General features: G+C 41.0%; 1 protein-coding gene across 1 annotated transcript in view; it reads right to left on the reverse strand.

Annotated features, from left to right (window-relative positions):
* Positions 1-24,273, reverse strand: part of VPS45 (vacuolar protein sorting 45 homolog) — a 210,755-nt gene that overhangs the window by 82,582 nt on the left and 103,900 nt on the right. Inside the window, exon 11 of the mRNA XM_053705388.1 lies at positions 23,719-23,886. Within this exon, the coding sequence (XP_053561363.1) occupies positions 23,719-23,886 (168 nt within the window). The remainder of the gene's footprint in view (positions 1-23,718; positions 23,887-24,273) is intronic.

Here is a 24,273-nt window from a genome sequence, read left to right on the forward strand (position 1 = left end):
CCTCTCAATTCTGGCAATCTAGGTAATACTTCTGACAGGGTATTATTCATGATTGTAGCCATGTCCTGTAAAGTAATTGCTATGGGCGTCCCTGATGTACTTGGCGCCATATTAGCACCCGCTCCCTGAGCGGGAGGCGAAGGTACTGACACGTGAGGAGAGTTAGTCAGCATAACTTCCCCCTCGTCGTCTGGTGATAATTCTTTTATAAATAAAGACTGACCTTTATTATTTAAAGTGAAATAAATACATTTAGTACACATATTTCTATGGGGCTCCACACTGGCCTTCAAACATAATGAACAAACAGATTCATCTGTGTCAGACATGTTTAAACAGACTAGCAATGAGACTAGCAAGCTTTAAACACTTTAAAATCAGTTTACAAGCAAAATAAAAACGCTACTGCGCCTTTAAGAAGCACACAACCTGTCTCAAGTTGAAATAACAATGAACCAAATCAGTTATACCAACCAAAATTTCACAGTAAATGTATTAAATTAGCAGAGCATTGTACCCACTTGCAAATGGATGATTAACCCCTTAATACCCAAACCGGATAATCAATAGAGAAAAAAAGGTTTTTAAACACAGTCAAACACACTGTCACAGGTCTGCTGTGACTGATTACCTCCCTCAAAATGACTTTTGAAGTCCCTTGAGCTCTCTAGAGACGTCCTGGATCATGCAAGAAGAAGCAGGAAGACTGAGTCTGAATTTTTACTGCGCAAAAAAGCGCTAAAATAGGCCCCTCCCACTTATTATTACAACAGTGGGAAGCCTTAGTTAACTGTTTCTATGCAGAAATTAAGTTAGCCATGTGGAAAAAATATGCCCCAATAATTTTATCACCAATGTACCTCAAAAAAACAATTAAACATGCCAGCAAACGTTTTAAAAAACATCTTTTTTAAAGAGTATGTATCTCTAATGATAAGCCTGATACCAGTCGCTTCTACTGCATTTAAGGCTTTACTACATTACTTCAGTATTAGCAGCATTTTCTTAGTCAAATTCCATTACCTAGAAAATTATTTTACTGCACATACATTAATAAGCCTGATACCAGTCGCTTTCGCTGCATTTAAGGCTTTACTTACATTACTTTGGTATCAGCAGCATTTTCTTAGTCAATTCCATTCCTTAGAAAAATATTTTACTGCACATACCTTAGTTGCAGGATACCCCGCACACCATTCCCTTTCTGAAGTTACCCCACTCCTCAGAATGTGTGAGAACAGCCAGTTACTTCTAAGATCATAGAAAACGCAGGCAGATTCTTCTTCCAAATACTGCCTGAGAAAAAAACAGCACACTCTGGTGCCATTTAAAAATAACAAACTTTTGATTGAAGAAATAATTAAGTATAAAACACCAGTCCTCTCACGACCTCCATCTATGTTGAGGGTTGCAAGAGAATGACTGGGTATGACATGTAGGGGAGGAGCTATATAGCAGCTCTGCTGTGGGTGATCCTCTTGCAACTTCCTGTTGGGAAGGGAATATATCCCACAAGTAATGGATGATCCGTGGACTGGATACACTTAACAAGAGAAAGAAATGTATTTAATGATAATTTGTTCAATCAAAATTGAAAATGTTGAATACAGGCTAAAAACTAAAAAAAAATTCTTTCATGATCCAGACAGAACATACAATTGAAACAACTTTCCAATTTACTTCTGTTATAAAATGTTCTTAGGTTTTCTTGTTATCCTTTAGTTGAAAAGCAGGGATGCACGCTCAGGAGTGTGTAGCACTATTTGGCAACGGTTTTGCAACAATGCTATACAGTATGGCAGCACTATTTCCGGTCATGTAGTGCTTCAGGCAGGTGCACGCTACCTACCTAGGTATCTTTTCAACAAAGAATACCATGAGAACGAAGCAAATTTGATACTTTTTAAAAAATTGTATTCTCTATCTGAATAATGAAAGAAACATTTTGGGTTTAATGTCCCTTTAATAATGGCTAAAATTTTAACCGGGTGGTCAGTAAAATTAGCCAGGTGGTGCACCTGCTAAAGAGGTCCTGGGGAGAACACTGAGCTTATAGGTGAATAAAGTAAGACCATAGCATGTGTATCTCACCCTGTACAGGCCTTTACTCAACGCAATTAAACAGCTAGATATAGATAACTTGTATAACAGTTTGTTTCTACATATACCTAGATACCAAGGAACAGACAATTAGACCCAAAAGGGAAGACAGGAATGAGCCAGCTACAGAGCAATGGAACACATAGGCCTTAAAGGGACAGTACACTGTAAAATTGTTTTTCCATTAATGTATTTTAAATGACTTGTTATACCAACTGCAGAGTACAAAATATTTGAGAAAACAGAATTTATGTTTACCTGATAAATTACTTTCTCCAACGGTGTGTCCGGTCCACGGCGTCATCCTTACTTGTGGGATATTCTCTTCCCCAACAGGAAATGGCAAAGAGCCCAGCAAAGCTGGTCACATGATCCCTCCTAGGCTCCGCCTTCCCCAGTCATTCGACCGACGTAAAGGAGGAATATTTGCATAGGAGAAATCATATGATACCGTGGTGACTGTAGTTAGAGAAAATAAATCATCAGACCTGATTAAAAAAACCAGGGCGGGCCGTGGACCGGACACACAGTTGGAGAAAGTAATTTATCAGGTAAACATAAATTCTGTTTTCTCCAACATAGGTGTGTCCGGTCCACGGCGTCATCCTTACTTGTGGGAACCAATACCAAAGCTTTAGGACACGGATGATGGGAGGGAGCAAATCAGGTCACCTAGATGGAAGGCACCACGGCTTGCAAAACCTTTCTCCCAAAAATAGCCTCAGAAGAAGCAAAAGTATCAAATTTGTAAAATTTGGTAAAAGTATGCAGTGAAGACCAAGTCGCTGCCTTACATATCTGATCAACAGAAGCCTCGTTCTTGAAGGCCCATGTGGAAGCCACGGCCCTAGTGGAATGAGCTGTGATTCTTTCAGGAGGCTGCCGTCCGGCAGTCTCATAAGCCAAAAAGAGAGAGAGGTAGAAGTTGCTTTTTGACCTCTCCTTTTACCAGAATAAACAACAAACAAGAAAGATGTTTGTCTGAAATCCTTTGTAGCCTCTAAATAGAATTTTAGAGCACGAACTACATCCAAATTGTGCAACAAACGTTCCTTCTTTGAAACTGGATTCGGACACAAAGAAGGCACGACTATCTCCTGGTTAATATTTTTGTTAGAAACAACTTTCGGAAGAAAACCAGGTTTAGTACGCAAAACCACCTTATCTGCATGGAACACCAGATAAGGAGGAGAACACTGCAGAGCAGATAACTCTGAAACTCTTCTAGCAGAAGAAATTGCAACCAAAAACAAAACTTTCCAAGATAATAACTTGATATCAACGGAATGTAGGGGTTCAAACGGAACCCCCTGAAGAACTGAAAGAACTAAATTGAGACTCCAAGGAGGAGTCAAAGGTTTGTAAACAGGCTTGATTCTAACCAGAGCCTGAACAAAAGCTTGAACATCTGGCACAGCCGCCAGCCTTTTGTGAAGTAAAACAGATAAAGCAGAAATCTGTCCCTTCAAAGAACTTGCAGATAATCCTTTCTCGAAACCTTCTTGAAGAAAGGATAGAATCTTAGGAATTTTTATCTTGTTCCATGGGAATCCTTTAGATTCACACCAACAGATATATTTTTTTATGGTAGATTTTTCTAGTTACAGGCTTTCTAGCCTGAACAAGAGTATCAATGACAGAATCTGAGAACCCTCGCTTTGATAAAATCAAGCGTTCAATCTCCAAGCAGTCAGTTGGAGTGAGGCCAGATTCGGATGTTCGAACGGACCTTGAACAAGAAGGTCCTGTCTCAAAGGTAGCTTCCATGGTGGAGCCGATGACATATTCACCAGATCTGCATACCAAGTCCTGCGTGGCCACGCAGGAGCTATCAAGATCACCGATACCCTCTCCTGTTTGATCCTGGCTACCAGCCTGGGAATGAGAGGAAACGGTGGGAACACATAAGCTAGGTTGAAGCTCCAAGGTGCTACTAGTGCATCCACTAGAGTCGCCTTGGGATCCCTGGATCTGGACCCGTAGCAAGGAACCTTGAAGTTCTGACGAGACGCCATCAGATCCATGTCTGGAATGCCCCACAATTGAATTATTTGGGCAAAGATTTCCGGATGGAGTTCCCACTCCCCCGGATGAAATGTCTGACGACTCAGAAAATCCGCTTCCCAATTTTCCACTCCTGGGATGTGGATTGCAGACAAGTGGCAGGAGTGAGTCTCCGCCCATTGAATTATTTTGGTCACTTCTTCCATCGCCAGGGAACTCCGTGTTCCCCCCTGATGGTTGATATACGCAACAGTCGTCATGTTGTCTGATTGAAACCGTATGAATTTGGCCTTTGCTAGCTGAGGCCAAGCCTTGAGAGCATTGAATATCGCTCTCAGTTCCAGAATATTTATCGGGAGAAGAGATTCTTCCCGAGACCAAAGACCCTGAGCTTTCAGGGGTTCCCAGACCGCGCCCCAGCCCACCAGACTGGCGTCGGTCGTGAAAATGACCCACTCTGGTCTGCGGAAGCTCATCCCTTGTGACAGGTTGTCCAGGGTCAGCCACCAACGGAGTGAATCTCTGGTCCTCTGATCTACTTGTATCGTCGGAGACAAGTCTGTATAATCCCCATTCCACTGACTGAGCATGCACAGTTGTAATGGTCTTAGATGAATTCGCGCAAAAGGAACTATGTCCATTGCCGCGACCATCAAACCTATTACTTCCATGCACTGCGCTATGGAAGGAAGAAGAACAGAATGAAGTACTTGACAAGAGCTTAGAAGTTTTGATTTTCTGGCCTCTGTCAGAAAAATCCTCATTTCTAAGGAGTCTATTATTGTTCCCAAGAAGGGAACTCTTGTTGACGGAGATAGAGAACTTTTTTCTACGTTCACTTTCCACCCGTGAGATCTGAGAAAGGCCAGGACAATGTCCGTATGAGCCTTTGCTTGTGGTAGAGACGACGCTTGAATCAGTATGTCGTCCAAGTAAGGTACTACTGCAATGCCCCTTGGTCTTAGCACCGCTAGAAGGGACCCTAGTACCTTTGTGAAAATTCTTGGAGCAGTGGCTAATCCGAATGGAAGTGCCACAAACTGGTAATGCTTGTCCAGAAAGGCGAACCTTAGGAACCGATGATGTTCCTTGTGGATAGGAATATGTAGATACGCATCCTTTAAATCCACCGTGGTCATGAATTGACCTTCCTGGATGGTAGGAAGAATTGTCCGAATGGTTTCCATTTTGGAGCAGTGGCTAATCCGAATGGAAGTGCCACAAACTGGTAATGCTTGTCCAGAAAGGCGAACCTTAGGAACCGATGATGTTCCTTGTGGATAGGAATATGTAGATACGCATCCTTTAAATCCACCGTGGTCATGAATTGACCTTCCTGGATGGTAGGAAGAATTGTCCGAATGGTTTCCATTTTGAACGATGGAACCTTGAGAAATTTGTTTAGGATCTTGAGATCTAAGATTGGTCTGAATGTTCCCTCTTTTTTGGGAACTATGAACAGATTGGAGTAGAATCCCATCCCTTGTTCTCCTAATGGAACAGGATGAATCACTCCCATTTTTAACAGGTCTTCTACACAATGTAAGAATGCCTGTCTTTTTCCTTGAATTCCAGAAGATAACCTTGGGAGACTATTTCTAGCGCCCAAGGATCCAGAACATCTCTTGCCCAAGCCTGAGCGAAGAGAGAAAGTCTGCCCCCCACCAGATCCGGTCCCGGATCGGGGGCCAACATCTCATGCTGTCTTGGTAGCAGTGGCAGGTTTCTTGGCCTGCTTACCTTTGTTCCAGCCTTGCATTGGCCTCCAGGTTGGCTTGGTTTGAGAAGTATTACCCTCTTGCTTAGAGGATGTAGAACTTGAAGCTGGTCCGTTTCTGCGAAAGGGATGAAAATTTGGTTTATTTTTAGCCTTAAAAGACCTATCCTGAGGAAGGGCGTGGCCCTTACCCCCAGTGATATCTGAAATAATCTCTTTCAAGTCAGGGCCAAACAGCGTTTTCCCCTTGAAAGGTATGTTAAGCAATTTGTTCTTGGAGGACGCATCCGCTGACCAAGACTTTAGCCAAAGCGCTCTGCGCGCCACAATAGCAAACCCTGAATTTTTCGCCGCTAATCTAGCTAATTGCAAAGTGGCGTCTAAGGTAAAAGAGTTAGCCAACTTAAGTGCTTGAACTCTGCCCATAACCTCCTCATAAGAGGATGCTTGATTGAGCGACTTTTCTAGTTCCTCGAACCAGAAACACGCTGCTGTAGTGACAGGAACAATGCATGAAATTGGTTGTAGAAGGTAACCTTGCTGAACAAACATCTTTTTAAGCAAACCCTCTAATTTTTTGTCCATAGGATCTTTAAAAGCACAATTATCTTCTATAGGGATAGTGGTGCGTTTGTTTAGAGTAGAAACCGCCCCCTCGACCTTGGGGACTGTCTGCCATAAGTCCTTCCTGGGGTCGACCATAGGAAATAATTTCTTAAATATAGGGGGAGGGACAAAAGGTATGCCGGGCCTTTCCCATTCTTTATTTACAATGTCCGCCACCTGCTTGGGTATAGGAAAAGCTTCAAGGGGCACCGGGACCTCTAGGAACCTGTCCATTTTACATAATTTCTCTGGAATGACCAAATTGTCACAATCATCCAGAGTAGATAACACCTCCTTAAGCAGAGCGCGGAGATGTTCCAATTTAAATTTAAATGTAATAACATCAGGTTCAGCTTGTTGAGAAATTTTTCCTGAATCTGAAATTTCTCCCTCAGACAAAACCTCCCTAGCCCCTTCAGACTGGTGTAAGGGCATGTCAGAACCATTATCATCAGCGTCCTCATGCTCTTCAGTATCTAAAACAGAGCAGTCGCGCTTTCGCTGATAAGTGGGCATTTTGGCTAAAATGTTTTTAATAGAATTATCCATTACAGCCGTTAATTGTTGCATAGTAAGGAGGATTGGCGCACTAGATGTACTAGGGGCCTCCTGAGTGGGCAAGACTGGTGTAGACATAGAAGGGGATGATGCAGTACCATGCTTACTCCCCTCACTTAAGGAATCGTTTTGGGCAACATTATTATCAGTGGTATCATTGTCCCTACTTTGTTTGTCACAATTATCACATATGTTTAAATGGATAGGAACCTTGGCTTCCGAACATACAGAACATCGTCTATCTGATAGTTCAGACATGTTAATAGGCATAAACTTGGTAACAAAGCACAAAAAACGTTTTAAAATAAAACCGTTACTGTCTCTTTAAATTTTAAACTGAACACACTTTTTTACTGAATATACGCAAAAGTATGAAGGAAATGTTCAAAATTCACCAAAATTTCACCACAGTGTCATAAAGCCTTAAAAGTATTGCACACCAAATTTGAAAGCTTTAACTCTTAAAATAACGGAACCGGAGCCGTTTTTACATTTAACCCCTATACAGTCCCTGGTATCTGCTTTGCTGAGACCCAACCAAGCCCAGAGGGGAATACGATACCAAATGACGCCTTCAATAAGCTTTTTCAGTGGATCTGAGCTCCTCACACATGCATCTGCATGCCTTGCTTCTCAAAAACAACTGCGCATTAGTGGCGCGAAAATGAGGCTCTGCCTATGACTAGAAAAGGCCCCCAGTGAAAAAGGTGTCCAATACAGTGCCTGTCCGTTTTTTTAACAATTTGCCAAGATTAAAATAACTCTCCTAAATTATAAACCATTAAACATGCTTATATAGTAATCGTTTTGGCCCAGAAAAATGTCTACCAGTCTTTAAAGCCCTTGTGAAGCCCTTGTATTCTTATATTGAAAATTAAGAAAATGGCTTACCGGATCCCATAGGGAAAATGACAGCTTCCAGCATTACCAAGTCTTGTTAGAAATGTGTCATACCTCAAGCAGCCAAAGTCTGCTCACTGTTTCCCCCAACTGAAGTTAATTCCTCTCAACAGTCCTGTGTGGAAACAGCCATCGATTTTAGTAACGGTTGCTAAAATCATTTTCCTCTTACAAACAGAAATCTTCATCTCTTTTCTGTTTCAGAGTAAATAGTACATACCAGCACTATTTTAAAATAACAAACTCTTGATTGAAGAATAAAAACTACATTTAAACACCAAAAAACTCTGAGCCATCTCCGTGGAGATGTTGCCTGTGCAACGGCAAAGAGAATGACTGGGGAAGGCGGAGCCTAGGAGGGATCATGTGACCAGCTTTGCTGGGCTCTTTGCCATTTCCTGTTGGGGAAGAGAATATCCCACAAGTAAGGATGACGCCGTGGACCGGACACACCTATGTTGGAGAAATTCTATTTTCATGCTTATTTGTGTATGAAGTAGCTGATTGTGTGCTTTGAAACCTCAGCCTATTACAATGGGTTGAACTTAAAGGGACAGTATACTGTAAAATAGTTTTTCCCTTAATGTGTTTACAATTGCTTTTTTTACCAACTGCAGAGTAAAAAATGTATGAAAATTAGCCTTTTAAGGTTTATTTCTGTATATTAAAGCTCTGATTTTGTGTTTTGAAGCCACAACCTAATAAAATAGGTTGAGCTTGTAAGTATAATCAGATCTCATTACTGTATCACATTATGTACATATACCTGCTTCTTTATCTTATATCTGTCCTTAAAACAATCACCAATACTTTGAGAGAACAATGGAAAATCAACATTTTATTACCTTATCTCTGCTTTATCACACTGGGAGTGTAATTTCTTCTGCTGGCTTTGTTTACAAAGCTTATCTATAGCTGGTACGCGCGGCCACAAACTTTCAGAATAGGTGGGGATACCACATGCTAAATTAACAATTTCAAATGCCAATATAAGGGTAAAGGAGCTACTTGTAAACAATTTAATACACTCCAGCAGGTGAAGTGGATCATTGGGAACAAATTAAAGGGGAGAACATTTTTGAGTAAACTGTCCCTTTAAAGGTGATATCAGATCTCATTATGTTCTAAGTTTGTGTAAACAGACTTGCTTCCTTATCTTTTATTTGGCTGGAACACCAAAGCTCAATACATAGAGAGAACAATGGAAACTTATCATTTTATTACTTAACTATCCTGCATCACACAGAGTGTAATCTCTTCTGCTGGCTGTGTATACTTAGGCTATTCAATAGCCTATACTCCAGTATTAATTTGTTCAGTATAGGTGGTGATACCACAAGCTAAATCAGCTATTTCAAATGCTGAAATAGGAGTAAATGAGCTACTTGTAACCAATTTAATACACTCTAGCAGGTTAAAAGGATCATTGGGAATAATTTAAAGGGGAGAAAATTTTGGGTGAACTGTCCCTTTAAGGCTGTGACATACTGAGAGCGGCGCGGCATGCAGCGTGATGATGCAGCACTCAGTGTGTCCTGTGTTCTAAAATAAGTTGTATACCGCATAAGAATGTGGGATCTATGTCACTTCCGGTGACGTGAATCATCTGCTGGAGGTGTGTGGCACTCACTGCGCATGCGCAAGAGGCCCAACCTCCTCAAAACAGCCGTTTAAGGCTACGCAACAGGTCGAGGAATTCTATGGCCCGTAATATTCATGGCGCAGGATGGGGACAATGCCGCCCATGTGCACACGGCCCAACTCCTCACTCATCAGAGACAAGGCGTAGGCAGCACACTGGCAGGCAACACGACCCTATTGGTTGTCAAGACAGTGACTTCACGGACCAATCAGATAATGCAGTAACGCTTTTTTCCTATGTATTATCTGATCGGGGGGGCTGATGGGGCTCATGTAGGTTACACAGGGGGGTACCTACATAAGCCCCATTAGCACACCCTGTAACCCCCATAAGCACCCCCCCCCCAGGGTACGGCAAGTCGGCGGCGCGCAATGGACCAATTTGGAAATTGAATGGAGGTGGGCAAATCAAACCGACTACAGACCGATCAGATAATACATAGGAAAAAAGCGTTACTGCATTAACCGATTGGTTCGTGTAGTCACCATCTTGACAACAAAGGCATTGTTCACGCATGCACAATGAAGATTACGGGCCATAGAGTTCCTAGACCCGTTGTTCTAAAATAAGTCGCCTTAAACAGTTCTTTGGAGGAGGTTGGGCCTCTTGCGCATGCGCAGTGAGCGCCAAACACCTCCAACAGCTGATTTCAAGTCCCCGTAAGTGACGTAATGCCCACATTCTTATGGTATACAACTTATTTTAGAACACCTGCCTTTTCCTCTTTGCGCGCTGAGCCGCGTAGCTGAGTGCTCAGAGTTGAAATATGTGAACTTCAGAAGAGATGCGACGTGGCACTTGCAGCTGCTTTGCCTCGCGCTGCATTTCTTGCAGTGTGTCACAGCCTTTAGAATGATGACAGGATTCATTTTAAAGGATATTAAGATTTAATTGGAGATAAATCATTGCAAAAAAAAAAAAAAAAGATAGCCATGCTGAGTATGCATTTGTTTGTTATCTGACACTACCACTTATCATAAACAATTGTCCCAACACAAATTATATGACTTATGTGCGCTTAAGGGGACATAATAATCATATGCTAAATCACTTGAAAGTGATGCAGCATAACTGTAAAAAGCTGACAAGAAAATATCACCTGAGCATCGTAGTGTAAATAAAGAAGATATTTTGCCTCACACTTTCACTTTTATTAACCGTGATCTCATGAAATTTCACTGAAATCTTGCAATAATTTCATAGTAAACTTCCTTATGAGGAGGGAAATAACATGAATAGTATCCTGATTGACTACTTAAAGGGGCAGTAAACCTAGAAAATAATGTTATATAATTCTGCACATAGTGCAGAATTATATAACATATTAGCGCTAGCTTTATACAACATAATATTGCAGCCATAATTTATTATAAACTACAGTTTTTCAGACTACCGCTACTTGCTCTACTGAGTGGGTCTGGGTTTTTTTTTTAAGCACATCTGGGCAGCTGTCTACTCACAGCCGGCCCGATCGTGCCATTAAACTCAATGTAGCTTGCTCCCACTACCAGACCATTGAGTTTAATGGCGCGATCGGGCCAGCTGTGAGTAGACAGAAAAAAAAAAAAAAACAGACCCGCTCAGTAGAGCAAGGAGCGGCAGTCTGAAAAAACATAACTTATGCTTACCTGATAATAAGGAAGAGGCAAAGACACCCCAGCCAAAGGCTTAAATACCTTCCTCATAACCCCAGTCATTCTGCCGAGGGAATAAGGAACAGTAGGAGAAATATCAGGGTGAAAAGGGTGCCAGAAGAAAAAATTTCAAATTTAGGGCCGCCCATTGGAGAACACTGGAGGGAGCTGTGGACTCTTCCCATACAGATGGAAATTAAATTATCAGGTAAGCATAATTTATGTTTTCCATCTTAATATGGGAAGAGTCCACAGCTGCATTCCTTACTTGTGGGAAACATATACCCAAGCTCTAGAGTACACGGAATGCATAGGCTCCCGTTGCAAAACCTTAAGGACAAGATTTAAACTCCAAAGAGGAACCCTAGATCTAAACATAGGTCTGATCCCAGCAGAGCCTTAACAAATGGCTGCACATCTGGAAGCTTTGCAAACCTCTTGGGCAGTAACACAGACAGGGCCGAAAACTGTCCCTTCAGGGGACATGCAGAAAAGCCCTTCTCCAGTTCATCCTGGAGAACAGAAGAAGTAGGTCCTCCACACCTTATGATAGATGCAACGAGCAACCAGCTTACGAGCTAGAATGAGAGTAAAAAAAACTCTCTCAGAAAACCCTCTCTTGGCTAGGACTAAGCGTTCAATCTCCAGTCAGCCTCAGAGAATCTAGACATTGATGAACAAAAAGACCTTGGTCAGCAAATCCCTAAGAAAAGGCAACTTCCACGGAGGAGATGATGACATCCCCACTAGATCCGCAAACCATATCCTTTGTGGCCAAGATGGAGCAGTCAGTATCACTGACGCCTGCTTGACTTGAGCCACTACACTAGGAAGCAGTGGTAACGGTCGGAAAGAATAAAATTACATTGAACCTCCAAGGCACCGCTAATGTATCGGTTAGCTCTGCCTGAGGATCCCTGTACCTTGACCCCTATATTAAGATGGGTAGTTTTCCATCTTAATATGGGAAGAGTCCACAGCTGCATTCCTTACTTGTGGGAAACATATACCCAAGCTCTAGAGTACACGGAATGCATAGGCTCCCGTTGCAAAACCTTAAGGACAAGATTTAAACTCCAAGGAGGAACCCTAGATCTAAACATAGGTCTGATCCCAGCAGAGCCTTAACAAATGGCTGCACATCTGGAAGCTTTGCAAACCTCTTGGGCAGTAACACAGACAGGGCCGAAAACTGTCCCTTCAGGGGACATGCAGAAAAGCCCTTCTCCAGTTCATCCTGGAGAACAGAAGAAGTAGGTCCTCCACACCTTATGATAGATGCAACGAGCAACCAGCTTACGAGCTAGAATGAGTAAAAAAAACTCTCTCAGAAAACCCTCTCTTGGCTAGGACTAAGCGTTCAATCTCCAGTCAGCCTCAGAGAATCTAGACATTGATGAACAAAAAGACCTTGGTCAGCAAATCCCTGCGAAAAGGTAACTTCCACGGAGGAGATGACATCCCCACTAGATCCGCAAACCATATCCTTTGTGGCCAAGATGGAGCAGTCAGTATCACTGACGCCTGCTTGACTTGAGCCACTACACTAGGAAGCAGTGGTAACGGTCGGAAAGAATAAAATTACATTGAACCTCCAAGGCACCGCTAATGCATCGGTTATCTCTGCCCGAGGATCCCTGTACCTTGACCCCTATCTGGGTAGCTTGGTATTGAGACATTATAAGATCTTCCTCTTAAAAATCTCTGCAAACACTCGGGATGGAGAGACTATTTTCCCTGATGAAAGGATTGTCTGCAGAGGAATCCGCTTCTCAGTTGTCCACACCCGGAATGTGGATCGCTGACAGCAAACAAATGCGGGTCTCCCCCACACCAGAATCCGAGATACTTCCCTCAAAACTAGGGAGCATCTCGTTCCCCCCTGATGGTTGATGTAAGCCACCGAGGATATATTGTTTGATTGAAATCTGATTAACTGGGACAAACCCAGCAGAGGCCAAGCCTTCAGAGCATTGTATGTTGCCCCAAAGATCCAAAATGAGATTAGGAGGGAGCTTTACCTCCTGAGACCAGATGCCCTGTGCCTTCCTGGTACCCCAAACGGCTCCCCATCCTGACAGACTCGTAACCGTAGTCACAATCACCCAGGATGGTCTTGAGACGGACATCCCTCAGGACAAGTAATCCGGACATTACCACCATGAGAGCGATTCTTCCGATTGGTTGTCCAGAGCAATCTGCACAGATCCGAATGATCGCGGCTACACTAGTTCAGCATGCGCAGTTGCAACAGTCTGAGGTGAAACCTGGCAAAGGAAATGATGTTCAAGCTGGACACCATGAGACCAATCACCTCCATACACTGAGCCACTGTCAGGGTGTGTGATGTCCTGATTTATGCAGGAACTTTTGCAGTGTTATTGAATTAAGGGTTTGTTGCTCTTTTAATGAATAAAACAGGCAGTATGATTTGAACTACCTGTTAGATCACTGGTGAGACTTTTACTGGTAGAAAACTTCGTAGATGCCAAATAGAGGCAAGGAATATTTAGGTAGAAACATTTGTTGCAATATAAGTAAGGAACATAAAGCAAACAGTTCTGAATAAATGATAAAAGAAAAATGTAATTTGATACACTTTGAAAGCGTCAGTAATTGATTCCTGTTGTAGCACTGTTCAGATATGGCTTCACGCACTCACACACTCATTCATAAAATATATACATCACAGACAGACTATGGTAATAACCGGAAGATTCAGCAAGGTAATGTGGATGGTTTCCAGAAAGTGACAACGTAAGAACAATCCTTTGTAAATGGATTAAATATTACCTTCAGTTTGAAGAGAGCGGTTTTACCTCTGTGACCGGTATACAGCTTCAGTGAGAGTGCGGCTTCCAGACGCTGCAAGTAGATCCGGTGCTCCTTGATTCAGTTTGTTTGTTAAATTAGAATTCCGGAAGAATGAGTAAATACTTTGTAAGTAAAATGTACAACAAAAGATTCTAGCTTACTACTCCTGTTTATAGAGAGAAAGAAATCAAAGCAAGTTAGGAATTTTCAAAGTAGAATCACAGCAATAGGGATGCGGTCAAATAAGCTGCAAAGGGAAAACAATTTTCAGGCAAGGAATGATGGTTCAGGTGTGCCTGATATAGGGTGGAGGAAAGGTAGGCGGGATATACCTTAAAGGTATATCACACACTCCCCCCACTAAGGGTCCCCCCAATTGACGAGAGGGATGGCTTCAAAGGATATCTGCGATGAAAAGATCTAATTAAACGGGGAGCAGAAATGTCAGTGCTACGATGCCAAGAATTGTCCTCAGGACCAAAACCTTTCCATTTTAATAAGTACTCTAAGTGATGATTCTTGATCCTAGAATCTAGAATATGTTCCACCTCAAATTCATCGTGGTCATCTATTTGTAACGCAGTTGGAGTCTGAAGACTGGATGGTACGATAGAAGTATAAGGTTTAATCAGAGATACATGTATAGTGGGATGAATCCTATAAGCTGCAGGAAGAGTTAAACATACTGTCATAGGGTTCAAAATTTTATTGATTACAAAAGGTCCAATGTATTGATTTGCCAATTTCTTAGAGGGTACATGGAGTTTTAGATTCTTTACAGATAGTAATACTTTGTCACCCACTTTATAGACTGGACTGGGTCTGTGACGTTTATCATAATAAGCTTTCTGGTAATTCTTTGCGTCAGATAAATGTTTTTTGACTAGGGCTAATCTTGCTTCTAGTTGTAAAGAATAGTCTTTAGCGGCTGGAGAATTTACATCAGTTTTAGATAGAGTCAAAGTTGTTGGATGATAGCCATAGGTTGCATAGAACGGTGTCATTTTTGTTGAAGATGATACTGAATTGTTGTAAGAGAATTCCGCCATTGATAAATAATCCATCCAATCATCTTGCAAATGGGAAATGTAACAACGAAGATATTGTTCCAATGTTTGGTTTAGTTTCTCAGTCATCCCATTGGTTTGAGGATGGAAAGCTGTTGAGTATCTTGGTGTAATTTTTAATAATTTGCATAATGATCTCCAAAAGGATGAGGTGAATTGTGTACCTCTATCTGTTATAATATCAGTGGGTAGTCCATGAAGTTTTACTATGTGATTAAGAAAAACATTAGCTGTAATAAAAGCGGAAGGTAACCTTTTTAGAGGTATAAAATGTCCCAACTTTGTCAGATGATCTATTACAACTAATATAGTGTTAAAGTTCCTTGATTTTGGTAGCTCTACGATAAAGTCCATCGAGATCATGGACCAGGGTTTATCCGGAACTGGCAATGGGGTCAACAATCCGATAGGCCCTTTATGATCTATTTTATTTCTAACACAAATGTCACAGGAATTGACATAATCTTGAATGGTTTGATTCATGTGGGGCCACCAAAAGTTTCTTCTTGTTTTTTCAATGGTTTTTTGTATTCCGGTATGACCGGATAAAGGTTCATCATGAGTGTGTTTCAATATTTGTTTCCTTAATGAACTGGGTATATACAATTGATTTTTATGATTTATCAAACCAGTATTTAAGTTTTTGTGACAGGATTTAGGTGTAATGGTTTCTTTTTCTTGTGCCCTTTTAATCTCCTCCTCTAGAGGTGTTAGGGCTCCAATAAATTTTTCGATTGGTACTATTGGAGTCATGGTCTCTTGAGGTGTCATTTCCTGTACTCTGGATAACGCATCAGCCTTGGTATTCAGACTTCCTGGTCGGTAAGTGATCAAGAAATTGAACCTATCTAAGAATAGAGACCATCTTACTTGTCTGAAAGATAGAGTTTTACTTTTCTTCAAATATTCCAGATTCTTATGATCTGTGAAGATTTTAAATGGTTTTTGTGTACCTTCCAGTAAGTGTCTCCATTGTTCGAGGGATACTTTGATAGCAAGGAGTTCTTTATCTCCTATACTATAATTATTTTCTGCTGGTGTGAATCTTCTTGAATAATAAGCTACAGGAAATAATTCTGATTTGTTATCTACTTGTTGAGATAGAACTGTTCCTATACCTGAACTTGATGCATCTACCTCTAATACATATTGCAGTTCAGGATCTGGCATGTGTAAAATGGGGGCTTTGGAAAATTGCCCTTTTAAGTATTCAAAAGCTGATTGGGCCTGTTCGGTCCATTTATATCTTTGTTTCTTACTAGTCAACTGAGTTAAGGGCTTTACTATATCAGAAAAGTTTTTTATAAACTTTCGATAGTAATTGGCAAAGCCAATAAAACGTTGTAGTGCACGAACTGATTTTGGTGTAGGCCATTCTAATACAGATGAAACTTTATCTGGATCCATTTGGATCCTATTAGGAGTTATTATGTATCCCAGGAATTTAATTTTGTTAACATGAAATAAACACTTTTCATGTTTGGCATATAACTTGTGTTCCTTCAATCGCATTAAGACCCAACGTACATGTCTTTCGTGTTCTTCTTCTGTTTTGGAATAAATCAGAATGTCATCTAAATACACTATGACACAAATATCCATTAAATCTCGGAAGATTTCATTAATAAAGTGTTGGAAAGTGGCTGGAGCATTGCTCAATCCAAAAGGCATTACATTGTATTGGTATAACCCATATCGAGTCCGAAAAGCGGTCTTCCATTCGTCACCTTTCTTCATTCTGATAAGGTTGTATGCCCCTTTTAAATCTAATTTAGTAAATATTTGTGCTCCTTTTAACCGTTCTATTATCTCTGGTATTAGTGGTAATGGATACCTGTTTTTTATGGTTATAGAGTTTAAAGCCCTGTAGTCAATTATAGGCCTTAGAGTGCCATCTTTGTTTTTTACCAAAAACATGCCTGCAGCAGCAGGGGATGTGGAGTGAGATATAAATCCCTTTCTCAGGTTGTCATCCAAATAGGACCTTAAGTATACTAACTCATCTTGTGATAGAGGATAGATCTTCCCATGCGGTATTGGTGACCCTGGAATGATATCTATAGGGCAATCGAAGCTTCTGTGGGGTGGTAAATTTTCTGCTTCTTTCAAATTGAAGACCTCTGCCAAATCCTGATATATCCCTGGTATCCCTATCTCAGATGATGAAAGAATGCTATGAGGATAACAGGTGTTTATGCAATATGTTGAGTCTAGTTTAAGTTTTGAATGTTCCCAATCTATTTTAGGATTATGTTTGTGCAGCCAACTATATCCTAAAATAATAGTATGTAGTGATATGGGGATCACATCAAATGTAATATATTCTGTGTGCCCCTTGTTTATCTTTGTGAGCAAAGGTATTGTTTGGTGTGTAATGGGTCCCTTATTTATTAAAGTACCATCAATTGATTTTACAAACACGGGGTTCTGCTTGCAAACCAGAGGAATTTTATTATTTACAATATATACAGAATCAATATAGTTCCCAGATGCACCTGAGTCAATCAATGCCTTGGAGTGTATATTTTCCTGATCCCACTGCAAAGAGAGAGGTAAAGTCAATTGCATTGTATCTGAGATATGATATATGTTTTGATAACCTGTTTTCTTACCCTTCTTTTGTCTTTGTAATGAAGGACAGCTTGAGACGTTATGTTCTTTTTGTCCACAGTATAAACATAAGTTTTCTAATCTTCTTCTCATTTTTTCCTCATTACTTAGTGGCCCCTTGATAGTGCCTATCTCCATAGGGGTTACACTACCTTGATGTTTCTCAGATGTTGTAGTGTAAGTATTCTGTCGCCGGGGTATTGTGTCTGAAGTAAATCTCTCTGCTCGCCGTTCCCTGAGTCTTCTATCTATGGATGTGCTTAATTTTATAAGTCCTGGAAGAGTATCAGGCATTTCCTGGCGAGACAGTTCATCCTTAAGGTTTTCAGATAGGCCCAGCCTAAACTGATTTTTAAGGCTAACTTGGTTCCATAGTGAGTCTGTTGCCCACATTTGAAATTCAGTTGTGTACTCCTCCACCGTGCGCTTACCCTGTTTGAGTGCGCGTAGCTTAGATTCTGCAGTGATTTGTGTATCTGTGTCTTCATATAAATTAGACATAGCTTGAAAGAAATCCTGTAGTGAATCCAAAATTGGGTCATTATTTTCATAAAACCTGTTAGCCCAGGTCCTAGGCTCTCCTTGTAAAAATGAAATAGTGGTGCAAACCCTGATGCGGTCTGAATAATATGTGCGGGGTCTCATGGTAAAAAGAAGTTTACAAGCAGTCTTGAAATCTCTGAATTCATGTCTTTTGCCAGTGAAAGGTTGAGGGTAGTGAATATGGGGTTCAGGTACTTCAGTACTTTTATGAGACATATATTCTTTAACAATAGCTTTTAATGCGGTATTATCTGCTTGTACTTCTGTTAAACCTTGTGCAAGATAATCTAATTTTCTTTGTATGTTAGAGAACTCAGTTTTAATTTCATTTGCATCCATGATATTAAAGTTTTGTTTACCAGTAACAAACCCTTAGAACACTGTGGCCTGAAAATTATGTGATGTCCTGATTTATGCAGGAACTTTTGCAGTGTTATTGAATTAAGGGTTTGTTGCTCTTTTAATGAATAAAACAGGCAGTATGATTTGAACTACCTGTTAGATCACTGGTGAGACTTTTACTGGTAGAAAACTTCGTAGATGCCAAATAGAGGCAAGGAATATTTAGGTAGAAACATTTGTTGCAATATAAGTAAGGAACATAAAGCAAACAGTTCTGAATAAATGATAAAAGAAAAATGTAATTTGATACACTTTGAAAGCGTCAGTAATTGATTCCTGTTGTAGCACTGTTCAGATATGGCTTCACGCACTCACACACTCATTCATAAAATATATACATCACAGACAGACTATGGTAATAACCGGAAGATTCAGCAAGGTAATGTGGATGGTTTCCAGAAAGTGACAACGTAAGAACAATCCTTTGTAAATGGATTAAATATTACCTTCAGTTTGAAGAGAGCGGTTTTACCTCTGTGACCGGTATACAGCTTCAGTGAGAGTGCGGCTTCCAGACGCTGCAAGTAGATCCGGTGCTCCTTGATTCAGTTTGTTTGTTAAATTAGAATTCCGGAAGAATGAGTAAATACTTTGTAAGTAAAATGTACAACAAAAGATTCTAGCTTACTACTCCTGTTTATAGAGAGAAAGAAATCAAAGCAAGTTAGGAATTTTCAAAGTAGAATCACAGCAATAGGGATGCGGTCAAATAAGCTGCAAAGGGAAAACAATTTTCAGGCAAGGAATGATGGTTCAGGTGTGCCTGATATAGGGTGGAGGAAAGGTAGGCGGGATATACCTTAAAGGTATATCACAGGGTGCCAGGAATCTGACTAAGACAAGAAGTGCAAAAATAATCACACCTTTATTAATAACAAAAATAATAAAAAGTCCACAAGTCAAATAACAAGCCAGGAGTCAAAGCCAGAGCTGGTAGTCGGACGAGCTGAGTCAGGAGCCAGAGCTGGTAGTCAGACGAGCCGAGTCAGGAGCCAAAGCGAGTAGTCAGACGAGCCGAGTCAGGAGGGACATCAGACAGCCAGGTAATACACAGGAACTCACAAACAGGTCTGAGACAACGCAAGGGCAAAGCATACTGAACAGAGGCCCTTTAAATAATAAGTGATGACATCACAATTCTGAGACTGCAACCTGTTTCACACGGATGATGTACAACAGTCTGGCCATAAGAGGGCGTGCAGGAAATGAGCAGCATCACACACTCTGGACCAGATTCAGCACATGGCAAACAAAGCAGGGAAAACAACCCTGACAGCCACAGATGGCCTTAAGGAGATCTGGAGGGCAAGACATGTTGAAGCTAGCTTGCAAAGTCTCTGGTCTGTTAGAAATATTCTCATGTCTATGGAGACTATTATACTACCCGAGAATTCTACCCTGGTACTTGATACAAGAGAACTCTATCTAGATTATCTGCCATCCATGGGATCGAAGAAGACAGAGGAGATATTCCGAATGGTCGACTCTTCGAAAAGTTTCTTTACCTAGACCAAACGGAAGGGCTAAAAACTGGAAGTGCTGGTCCAGGAATGCAAACCTTAGGAACTGGAAGTGGTCCTTGAGGATTGGTACGAGAAGGGACCATCCTTCAGCTCTATCGTGGTCATGAACTACCCCTCTCAAACGAGGGGAAGAATGGACCTTATTGTCTCCATCTTAAACGAGGGGACATTTAAAAACCTGCTTAAGCACTTTAGGTCTGTAATCGGATGAAAAGTCCCCTTCTTCTTAGGGACCACGAAAAGGTTTGAATAGTATCCCAAACCTCTCACTGTGATAGGCACCGGGACTCCTAAAGGACAGATCCCGTACACACCCCAGAAAGGCTTCCCTCCTTTCTGGTCAGGAAGACAGGAGGAATCTGTCCTTGGGTGGCTGAGACTTGAAACCTATCTTTTAACCCTGAGCTATGACCTCCAGGACCCATGGATCCTGCACGTCCCTGAACCAAGTGACTGAAAAGAGCGACATACTGCCCCCTACACGATCCAGAAGAGGACCCGGGGACTGCCCATTCATGCCGACATAGACTCAGCGGGCTTCTTGCTCTGCTTGGATTTATTCCAGGACTGAGCCGGCTTCCAAGAGCTCTTGGTTTGCTCTGGCTTAGCGGAGGACTGCTGACATGGGCTTTATTCGAAGGAAAATCCTTAGATTAGTTCATATACTCTTGAGGTAGGAGGGCACCCTTGCCCCCTGTGACCGTGAAGATAATTGAGTCCAGGCCTGGACCAGACAAAATCATTTCCTTGAAGGGAGGGAAGAAGTCTAGACTTAGAAGTCATATCCTTAGACCATGACTTAAGCCAGAGCCCAACGGGCCTGAACAGAAAAAGTTGAAGCCATAGCATTCAAGCGAATAAACTGTCTAATAGCAGCACAGATAAAAGAATTAACAACTCTCAAGGCCGTAAATCCTTTCTGAGTAATGTCGAGTGGATCCTCCACCCCGATCAAATCCTATAAGGAGTCACACCAGAAGGTAGTTTCTCCAGTAACCGTGGCAACAGCCGCAGTCGGTTGAAACAAATATCCCGTATGTTGAAACATCTTTCGTAACAGAGTTTCCGTCTTTTATCCATGGGCTCTTCAAACGAAGAACTATCCTCAAGCGGGATAGTAGTACATTTAGCAAGGGTGAAGAGAACGCCATCCCATTTAGGGATGGAACCTCACAACTCCATTGAGAGTCCAGGACCGGGTGACAATTTGTTAAAGGGAGATGAGGGGAAAAAGGAATCCAATCCTGTCCCATTCATTCTTAATAATGTTCGCCATCTAATAGGAGCAGAGAAGGATAAGGTACCACCCTATCCTAAAACTCTATCCAATTTAGGAATTAAAGGTTCATCAGGCAATTTGGCCTCTGGAACCTCTGAATTCGCTAAAAACGTCCTTTTAGAAGACAGCGCAAATTCCTAAACTAAAGTCTGGTTCCTCCGCAGCCCGAGGTTTAGAGGCAGCAGACTCCGACCCAGAATGTTCATACTCTGAAGTCTCAGAAAGAACTTCATCCTCGGATAACCCTCAGTTAAATCCAATAAATTATCTGATGTACTCTAGGAAGGAGTGCAATATGTAACCTTTCGCTTGCGCTTAGCAGGGTGAGGTAAAGCATTAAAGGCCGCAGACACCGCCGTCTGAACTGCGCAGTAACGTCTGGTGAAAAAAGGCCCCCTCCAGAGAGAGGATCAGCGATGTTACGAGAAAACTGCATGTGTAGAGATATAAGAATGTAGGGTACGCACCTCACTGGACCACAAGTCCTCAGAGGTGGACGGCTCTGTGGTATCAAACATGTTTGATATTATCACATTATCAAGGCATATGGAACATAATTGAGAGGGCAGATCTAAGGTCTCCTCACAATATAAACAGGAATTACTCATTATGAATAGAGGGAGTGCCTTCTAAAGTAACAGAATCCTCCATCGCTAGTGAATTATTAAAAAAAACTGCACCCTTATACCCCAATGGCTGGGGCACTCACCACCTGCTATGACCCAGACAGTACAGAGCTTTATGACTCCTCTCTGATAGACACCCAATCAGGAAAAAGGGAATGAATCACATGGTGCACAATGCAGGACCGTCCCTGCTATGAGAAAGCACGCCAAGCTTGTAAGCTGCATGGCTCTCAAAGTGAAAGTGAAACCTGTATATTCCATAACAGCTTATGAGCCTAACATCTCACACATAAAAGCAGCATAAAATCAAATAAACATATAAGATTATTCCCCCCTGTTCAATTATACCGCTAAGGAGATATTAGCCCTTGATTCTATACAGATAAAAGGAGTCACACTGACCCTGTCTTCTTGCGTTATCATACATGAATAAAATATGAAACGATCTTACCAGAATCTACGCTAAGAGGCTGACAGGACTACTTAAAACTCTAGTCCCATCTCGAAGAGTACTACCCTCCATAAGAGACTACTCCACTATCTTCTAACACTATGTGCAGAATTATATAACAATTGTTTTTCTAGGTTTACTGCCCCTTTAAAATCCCTTTACAATGGGATCTAGCTACTATCGAAATTTTGAGGTAATAGATCTTCCATTTTACATAGAGATGCCCAGGTATCAGGTCTCTATAATTGTCTAAGTATTGTGTTTCCAACTATGTCCACTAGAGGACAGCATTACATAAGAGAAAACTTTTCCTTATTTCTTCTTGTCCCCTAAATAAGTAATATCTTACACAACTATAATAATATTACACACACACGTATATACACAAGACTATGCTTAAAGGGACAGTAAAGCCATAATTAGACATTCATGATTTAGACAGAGCATACAATTTTAAACAACTTTCCAATTCATTTTTATTTAATTTGCTTCCATCTCTTGTTATTCTTTGCTAAATGGTTTAGGTGTGTATATATATATATATATATATATATATATATATATATATATATATATATATATATCTTATGTGCTTAGTTAGAAACCAGTAGTGCATTGCTGCTCCTTCAACAAATGATACCAAGAGAAAGAAGGAAATTTGATAACAGAAGTAAACTTAAAAGTTGTTTCAAATTGTATATTCTACCTAAATCATGAAATAAATATTTTGGGTTGCATGTCCCTTTAAGAGCAGGGCATTTCTTTACTTTTGGTCAAGTCTATTAAATTAGATGCACATTTGTAGAGCATAGTGTGTCACTTTATAAAAGGCAATTCAGAGAGAGCATAGCATTTTAAACAACTTTCAATGTAGTTCTAGTATCTAATTTGCTTCATTCTTGTGACATCTTTTCTTAAAAAGCATATCTAGGTAGGCTCAGGAGCAGCAATGCCGTAAATTAAGCTAACTGCTGATAGGTGGCTGCACATGTATTCCTTCAGCTAGCTCCCAGTAGTGCATTACTGCACCTTCAACAAAAGATACCAAGAAATTGAAGCAAATTTGATAATACACGTAAATAGGAAAACTCCTATAAAAACTGCATACTCTATCTGAATCATGGAATTTCGGATAGAAATAGTGGGCGACTATTTGAGGAATATTGGACAATATCCCAGCTGATGATATATGAGAGTAGAAAACTGTACACACAAATAAAGAAAACAGCAGAATAATGTCACCTGTAATGCACTGGAGTGGTCGTTCTGGCAAGCCAGCTCCTGCTCCACCTCCGATACCTCCATTAGATGCCTCTCACTGACCAGGCGGGACAGCTCTCCTACCACGGTGACATGCTTGGACACTGTGCCAGACATCTTCTTAAACTGGGGATAATTCTCCACAAAAGCCTGGTAACAAAGTGATCAAAGACCATAACTTTATTGTATAACTTTTTGTCTCTGCTTAGATCACAAAGATAATAAAACTTACAACACAGAAATTACTTTATGAATTAAAGGGATACTAAACCCAATTTTTTTTATTTCATGATTCAGACAAAGCATGATATTTTAATCACCTTTCTAATTTACTCCTATTATCAATTTTTCTTTGTTCTCATGCTATCTTGATTTGAAAAAGCAGTACTGTAAGCTTTAGAGCCGGACCATTTTTTGTTCAGCACCTGGGTAGCACTTGCTGATTTGTAGCTAAATGTATCAAACCAATCAGCAAGCGCTACCCAGGTCCTGAACTAAAAATGGGCCGGCTCCTAACCTTTTATTACTGCTTTTTCA

The sequence above is a fragment of the Bombina bombina genome, chromosome 1, assembly GCF_027579735.1.
Source record: "Bombina bombina isolate aBomBom1 chromosome 1, aBomBom1.pri, whole genome shotgun sequence".
Lineage (NCBI taxonomy): Eukaryota > Metazoa > Chordata > Amphibia > Anura > Bombinatoridae > Bombina > Bombina bombina.